The sequence below is a fragment of the Belonocnema kinseyi genome, chromosome 10 (genome assembly GCF_010883055.1).
Source record: "Belonocnema kinseyi isolate 2016_QV_RU_SX_M_011 chromosome 10, B_treatae_v1, whole genome shotgun sequence".
NCBI classification, from domain to species: domain Eukaryota; kingdom Metazoa; phylum Arthropoda; class Insecta; order Hymenoptera; family Cynipidae; genus Belonocnema; species Belonocnema kinseyi.
Window position 1 is genome coordinate 105,954,937 of NC_046666.1, and position 7,788 is coordinate 105,962,724.

At 34.5% G+C, this 7,788-nt stretch overlaps 1 protein-coding gene and 1 long non-coding RNA gene across 2 annotated transcripts in view; both read right to left on the reverse strand.

Annotated features, from left to right (window-relative positions):
* Positions 1-2,125: 2,125 nt before the first annotated feature.
* LOC117181306 (alpha-2-macroglobulin receptor-associated protein) overlaps positions 2,126-7,788 on the reverse strand; it is an 11,010-nt gene continuing 5,347 nt past the window's right edge. The window contains exons 2-7 of the mRNA XM_033373865.1: positions 6,577-6,718; positions 3,974-4,144; positions 3,652-3,762; positions 3,470-3,575; positions 3,185-3,341; positions 2,126-3,108 (exon numbers count right to left, since the gene is read on the reverse strand). Of these exons, the coding sequence (XP_033229756.1) occupies positions 2,905-3,108; positions 3,185-3,341; positions 3,470-3,575; positions 3,652-3,762; positions 3,974-4,144; positions 6,577-6,718 (891 nt within the window). The 3' untranslated portion in view covers positions 2,126-2,904. The remainder of the gene's footprint in view (positions 3,109-3,184; positions 3,342-3,469; positions 3,576-3,651; positions 3,763-3,973; positions 4,145-6,576; positions 6,719-7,788) is intronic.
* LOC117181921 lies at positions 4,156-6,569 on the reverse strand. The gene is made up of 3 exons (XR_004468211.1): positions 6,406-6,569; positions 5,884-6,291; positions 4,156-5,598 (listed from the first exon to the last, which is right to left on the reverse strand). It is a non-coding gene; the product is annotated as an uncharacterized LOC117181921 (long non-coding RNA).

The following is a 7,788-nucleotide window of genomic DNA, read 5'->3' on the forward strand; positions in this document are numbered from 1 at the left end:
CCGTATGTATCAGACCCTTGCCTGCAGCCCTTGACGTAAAAATCAAGGGAGTCAGGCAAACGAGAAACGGTGAGGTCCTTGTGGAATTAGGACCTGCAGTAAGACAGATCTAAGCTGCCGGCTGCCATCAAAGAGGTTGTTGTTGATGGGGACAGCGTGAGGGAGCTTGTCCCTCGCCCTGAGGTCAAGGTTATGGATCTTGACACCACAATGGAGGGAGAGGAAGTCGAGTCTGCCGTCAGAAGACATTTAGGCGATCAGCCTGCTGGATAAAGAAGGGTCAGCCTCACAAAAAAGGCCTTCCGATGATGCCTGAAGGCCTTCTTTGAGCTGAAGGGGGAAATAACGTCGAAGTTTATACGCGCGGATCACCTAAAAGTGGAATGGGTGTACTGTTGCGTACGTAAGAACAGGGGGGCTGTGCAATGCTACCGCTGTCTCGGCTTTAGCCACAGATCAGTGAGCTTCAAGGGTGCTGATCAGACTATTAAGCCTCCCAGATAACAGCAGAAAATGGCCAAGCCCAGCCATTATGTCGAAGACAGACTAACCTGTTGCTATCACGCTGCTGAGGAAAAAGCGTACATCATGGCCGAGGCTGGCGCTTGAAGAAACCCAAACTGGCACCAATGGCAAGCGCCGAAGCACGGCCTATTGACCTTACCCCCATGTTCCTGAATTAATGCGAAAGCGGATTCCGGTAACATAGGTTTGCAAGAGATGAGGTGAGTTTAGTGGGTAATACCGTTTTTTAGCTTAAGTCCTACAGAGTGTAAGTGCATGCTCACCTCCTCTACAATAAAAATAAAATAAAGTTTTATAAAAATACCTAAAACTGTTAAGGCATTTAAAAGAATGGCTAAGTATTCTTCTTAAGTATACATAAACCAGGTACTTAAACCCCAGGTAAAGATTTTGTCCCAAATTCTTCTGAAGGCCGGCAGTCACCCAACTGCCTAAATCTTCTAAATGCCTTCGACATATACTACCTAATAAATTTGATCCAGTACTGAATTTTACCTGAGTATCGTTATGAGAATTAAATTTAGAGTCATGTAATACATTTCCTTAAATTATATTGAAATATACCATAATTTAATGTTGTTCTATCCTGCATTCATGAAACTAACTCGAGTGAAAATTCACGAAGAAATTGTTCCAATGTATAATAGATAACTTGTTTCAAATACTTTATCTTACATAATGACAAAATTACACTTTTTCATAGTTACTTTGATCGAGAAGTTCATGACTATAGTTATAACGACTAAAAAAGTGAGGTTTGGGTTGTCAGGTAAAATCGTAAAGCTCATACAGATGCATTAAACATTGTGGTGTTCCGAAAAAATATATGAACAAGAATTTTCATGTTTTCCGTTTTTATTTCACAACCTAATTTGTTTCACTGGGTTTCACTGTAGTGCCTAACTTTTTAGAATGATTCTATTGTGAAAAAGCCTTAATATGGCCAAGAATTTTTGAGAGAGAAAGATGTCCGTAAGATAGGAATCAGGTGTTAGGAAACAGGAATGGCTTACCCAGCATAAGCTTGAAGAAAACTTAGTCGCATTTGTGGTTATCCTACATATTTAAATTACCAGGTATCTATCATATATGTGAGATGACTTTGGAAGGTTTCTATTTATTTTTATTTCGTTTTAAGCATTGTACATAAACAATTAGAAGTAAACGGATGAAGACTGAAAATGCGTTCAATAGAAAATTATAAATTATTCGGAAAATAAATATATTTCCACTTGAATTTTGACAATTTAAACTAAACAAAATTTACTAAATAACTTCAAACTAGAAAAAGAGTTATCTTTCTTTTTATACATTATGAACCTAATTATCTTAAATTATATTTTAAGGTATTATCAGGATAAAGTAATGTTCTTAGATGTTTTTTTTTTAATTGAGAATATATATTCATGAAAGAACTTTCTATTAGTCTGTACAATTAGAAAGATGTTAACTTCCAAAGTTGAAGTAATAAAATTGAAATTAGCATCTTATGCACGTAAGTCCTATCCCACGGTTTTGAAAATGCTACATAGTTTACCTTAGCTGCTATACTTTTCTTACGATTTTTTAAACTGAGAAATCATAGAACACAACATAGAGATTTCGCGGAAATTTCTTTATTTTCTGCCACTTCGTTTATAAATATATAAAAGACCAGAGAGGTCCAATAAGGTTAGACACTTTTACACGCTTTAAGTATTATACATCGACGTGAACTTTTAACCTTTTCAATTTGCTTGCGTGTATTCTTCATTTGTAAAGCTGTTTGCTTAAATTTACCCTGAAAATAACTCAATAACAAAATTCGTATTTGTAATCAAATTATAGTCAAACTTGGATTTAATGTCAATTTGGGACTGCACGTGACATTAAATCCAGTTTCGAAACTATTTTGTCTCTTTCATGTTTTTCTCTCTCTGTTTTGTGACGCCTGAGTAAGCACCGCACCTCCCCTGCAGCTCCTCTCATCCATATCCCCATCGCGCGGTGTCAATTCTCGTAAACGCTAAATCCAGAAATACTAAACCCTGATTCGACTGTATTTATAAAACAACAGAAGGCATCAACCTTTCTTAAACGTGCACAATTTTTCTTCTCGTAAGTGAAACTTTAATTGTATATCTTTGTCCAAAAACAAATTCTAATCGTTCTTTTAACTATACCTCTAATTAGTTTACTTGTAACGAGCCATTCAATATGTTTATATCTACAGAATATAAAGATTTAATATTAGTTATTATTAGTTATTTATATCATTAAAAACATGCAATCTTAATATTGAGATTCAATAACATGAAGCACAAATCACACATGTTTAATCGTCTAATTGTTTAATGCGTCTTGGCACTAAAGTCGGAAGCAAAATGCTTAACCTGGATACTATAGTTCGTAATGTTTTTGCATAATTTTTGCTTCAAGCTCTATGTGAAGTTTCTCTACGGTTCGGGCATGTTTTTTTATGTGTTGTTGATTCGTAGCATTATCAATATCGTAAGGTTTTCCTTTCCCAGCTGCCACAAGGGCCGCCTCTGTGTGTAAATGACGTAGTTTAAGCAATCTTGATTCATAGTGTAAAAGTTCTTCCTATAAAAGTTTATAATTTTTTCATTTGGTTAAGAAAAGATCTATTATATAAGGAAGGTACACATAAGTTATATACCTTTAAAGATGCAAGTTCGTTAGAAGTAAATTTAGCTGCAAGTGCAATTCTCCATAGACCTTGCACTTTTGGTTCTAAAAATTCCTTATGATTGGGACCTTTGGCAGTCAGTCTTTTTAAGTGATCAAATCCACTTTTGATTTCCAAGTGCTTTTCCCTAAAAATACAAAAAATATTATGTATTTCTCATTCAACTATCTTAATTAGGAATAAACATCAGATGCCGTGAACTTAAGATAAATATCTTTTATTAAATGTACATAATATATGTAATAGATTATTTACCGAACTAAATTTGCCTTTCCCAAATAATTAAGTTTTTTCCCTGGTATTTCATTTGTCTCCTCTGCATCAAGTATATTCCAGCTTTCAGGTTTTTCATGAAGGCTGTCTGTGAAATAAATGCTTTGTTTTTAATATTTTATATAACGGAAACTCATAAAATACTTTACGCATAGAATACCAACTTTCTTGAATTTCCATATCTCCAGTTTCTATGTCTGTAAGAAGGCTCATATATTCTTCTAATTTATCCTGATGATGTGTAAATTCTTCCTTTAAGGCACTAAGCTCGTCATCTACAATATATAATTTAGAGCAACAGATTTGATCTATATGATTTATATATATTTATATATAAAACCGCGTCGAACCTGGGATAAGGCCAGCGAACCTCTCGGAACGAGAACTCTTTATTTTAAGTCTCGCATTTGAAGTTGAAGGAACAGGTATCTAATGATGTGTTGCATACTCTTAATACTAAAACAGTAAACCCAAAAACATACGTACGAGTAAAGCCAGCCATTTCAGCCTTAGCCCACAGTTTATTCAATCTCTTATCCCTGAAAACATTTTTTGCTACATAATTACTGCCGTCGTTAAGAGATTTGTGTTTTTGAAGTACTTCGGGATCATCTGTATCAGCAAAGTGTTCCAACAGATCATAGCTACTCATTATACCTGTAAAATTTCAATATTTTGAACAATGTAAATTATAAGTAAAGTTCCAAACGATCAGAAAATTATTTTTAAACTCGAAATTCATTAGGAAAAAATACTCTTGTAAAATTTTTACTCGCGTTGCCATAATATTCGTATTTTAATCATTTTGTATATGTTTTTATATATTTGGGTACACTCCTGCAAAATGTCACGTTTGCGGCATCTCTGCCGGTTGTCACTAGAATGTGACTATTCTCATAAGACAAATGTTGCCCGCTGCACTTGTAAAGTGTGACTGATTTGAGTGGGGAGTACACTGCTATTGCGTAGGTGACTGTTAAAGAACTCATAAGTGATATATTTTCCGAGTATTGCCATCTTCATGTTACTACTAAGGCCAATAAATAAGTAGTTTCTAATCCTTCTGCATATATTATGCTCCCCACATCTACCTTAATTTATCTCGTTAGTCATCACTTGTTACAGATAGAAAAATGAATAAATGAAAATCACTTTTTATCCCCTTCAATGCTCTCCATAAAGAAACGTGTTGCATGTTAATTAGAGCGAAGTAAACAGACTTCATTTTTAATTAGTTTTTGGACATCTAGAAAAAGTTCTGGTATCCCATCAGGATAAACCGTGATTTTCTTCAAGTTATTCGAATGTCATCTCTTGTTCCCAGAGAGCACAGTAGAATCGCGTATAAAATTATTCGATGTTTAACTCTTCTTTATTTGTAGGGCATGTGTGGACTTTACAGGGATTTTCAACTTTAAGCCAGCCGAATTCCAGAACTGATTTCGACTTATTTCACACACTTCTAGCACGAGAAAGTTATTTAAGAAGCTGCTTCAGTGTCGTTAGAAATATCTTGCTGAAAGAGATGAATAGAAATCCTAAGATTTTAGCATGGCTTTGTGAGGGATATATCGACGTTATATTACGTTATTAACATCTCTGCAGACATAATGAAAAATTTGGTTATCGATATAAAAGGGACATTTTATTTTATTCTGACTAGGATTTTTATTGAAAATCTTAAGTAGCTAGAGGTTCCGGGAAGATTTCTTAACTTTGCACCTGCCCTGATCACCAAAATTAGATGATTATTCTTCTTTTCTAATGGAGGAGGGTCACGATTGTGTGGTGTGCGTACCAAGCTGAACTTTGTTTTCTCACTGATTCTGTTTAACCTTGATTTGAGGAATCTTAGGGATTATTTTCTGATGATTTTCAGGCAGAGGCAGAAGTGATATCACCATACCTCATGGATTTATGTTAAGTTTATCCATCTGCATTCCGAAATTTAAACTGTTTGTATTTACTAGGAATTTTTTTGTTCTGTCAACCTTCATATATCCACCGGTTATCATCAATATGTTCCATACATGGGTCTCTTATATTAAATGCATGAGAGTTCATAGTGCTGCCAGCCACCTTGGTTTTTCTGGAGTTCAGATCCTCACACCCTGGAAAAAATTTATTGTAATCTTGTTATACCCTGCCTTGAACGCGGCGCTCCAATGTTTGCCAGTACTGGTGACTCTATTCTTCGTATTTTTAATCGTGTGCAGTACTAGGACAAGTTGCCTTGGGGAGCATTAGAAATGTAATGAAGGAGTGAAGCTGCAGTGGTGGAGAATAAAAAGAAGGAAGTTTAGGATTAAGCCAGAAATGTCGGGGTTGATTTCAGCTTTCTACTCAATGTCGACGAATGCAGGTTGCCTTTTGCAGGATTGGTTTTGATTTCTTACCCTGACGTGAAAGACCTGACAATGGATCTTGTATTACAGAGGTAGGTCTTCGATATAGCCTGCCGATGCATGTATTCGTCGGCGCGATCTGCGGAGCTTCATGCAAACTTTTGGGCGATTAAAAAAGTCCTGCATTGTACGATTGAACGTTCGGCAATAGTTGCTGACTGACTGGTGGCTGTAGAAATACGGAAGGACAATAAAATCCATTTCAGGTAAAAAAATAGAGCATATTAACACCGCTCCTATCCATCACTTTGGACCCGGTATTTTCTATCCGTTTGACTACTATTGCTTCCAGCAGGGATACTTCAAGTCTAGGAGCAGCCAGAAGTGGGTATATTTTGCCATGGAACACAGAAGATGACACATGTTCTTAGCGCGCTCAACAACTTTAAAGGTGATTTTCTAGAAATTACATTTTTAAACATTAAACTTCTAAGATTTCCTGGCCTTCTGAACTCAGAAATTGATTAGGGTATACATTGCTTTCAATACTTGTAACGTGGAACTGTAAATCACCTAAACGCGACGTGGAACCGTATGGAATGCAGGCGCCGACTTAAATATTCTCTTGACTTAAGCAAACTTGTACAAAGTACATTCTTGTACTTTCGTTAATATTCTTTCCTGTGCAGCACTTAAAAACAAAATACTATTTAATTTTATTATTTTCACATAAATTATAATTACCAATTAACTTCTTTCTTAATCTTGCTTCCCCTAATCCATCTAGATCTTTCCCATCGGATTTCAAGTGCTTGAATGCAATTTCTTCCTTGTCGTGAATTTTTAAATCACTGAATAGAGACTGTAATTGAGGATCCGTCAAACGCTGAAAAATACATATCATTAGTATTGGATATGTTGAACATAATAACTTGTTTTCGCGAATTGTTGACTTTTAATAAAACAATCCAAAAATAGATACGATTTTTCATCTTTTAAACTACACCGCTGCTTTGACTACTAGTTTTGTAGTTTGTAATTTATTTCACAAAGTTCCTCTGAATTTAGAACTTCAAAAAAAAATATTGTTATTTTAAGGGGATACATGGGTTTTCAAATAGCAAGAAATCTATTTTTTATATTTATCATTAGGTTCGGCCGGCGGGGAGCGTCACAAGTATATCGAGGCACCTGCTTCAATATTGTTTGCCTTATTTCTCGCTCAATTCTCTCGCTTTCTAAGGGTTCCTCTTTTCAAATGTTTTAGTTTTCGCAGTGCTCCCAATTCCTGTATCAACTCGCAACATGCATGCGAAACGTCGAAAGCAAGACTGATAACCGCTAACACGCCTTTTTCAAAACTCTGTTTTTAAATCATTGGACACGATTTCTCAAACAATAATAAACCGATATTATTGAAATTTGACACAATTTTTCTAGATAAGATTAAGTAATGATTGAACGAATACTTTTTTCTTTGATCAAAACTCATTTTACAAGGCTATGCGTGGTGTAAATTTGACCGAAAATTGAATGAGATTTTAAAGGACTTGAAATATTTTAGAGTATTTTTAAAGTTGCAAGAAATTTTTAAGAGCTTTGAAAAATTTCAAGAGATTTTAAAGAATTAAAAATATTTTAGGATGTTTTAAAACATTCCAAGGAATTCTCAATTGATTTCAGTAATTTAAAGCGGTTGCGAAGAATTTTAACGATTTTTTTCATCTTTTCTGGTTGAAAGTGGAACTAATTTCTTAAAAATTTAGTTTTTTTTTGGTTGATGATTCATCAATTTAGTTGAAAAATTTGTATCCTGAAAGTTTAACTATTCTGTAAAAAATTCTTTATGTTTTTGGTTAAAAATGAATTTTTTTAACTACAAATTTAACTATTCTATGTATCGTTGAAAAGTGATCATTTTAGTTGAAATTTTTTGTATTTTTAAAAATCAATAAT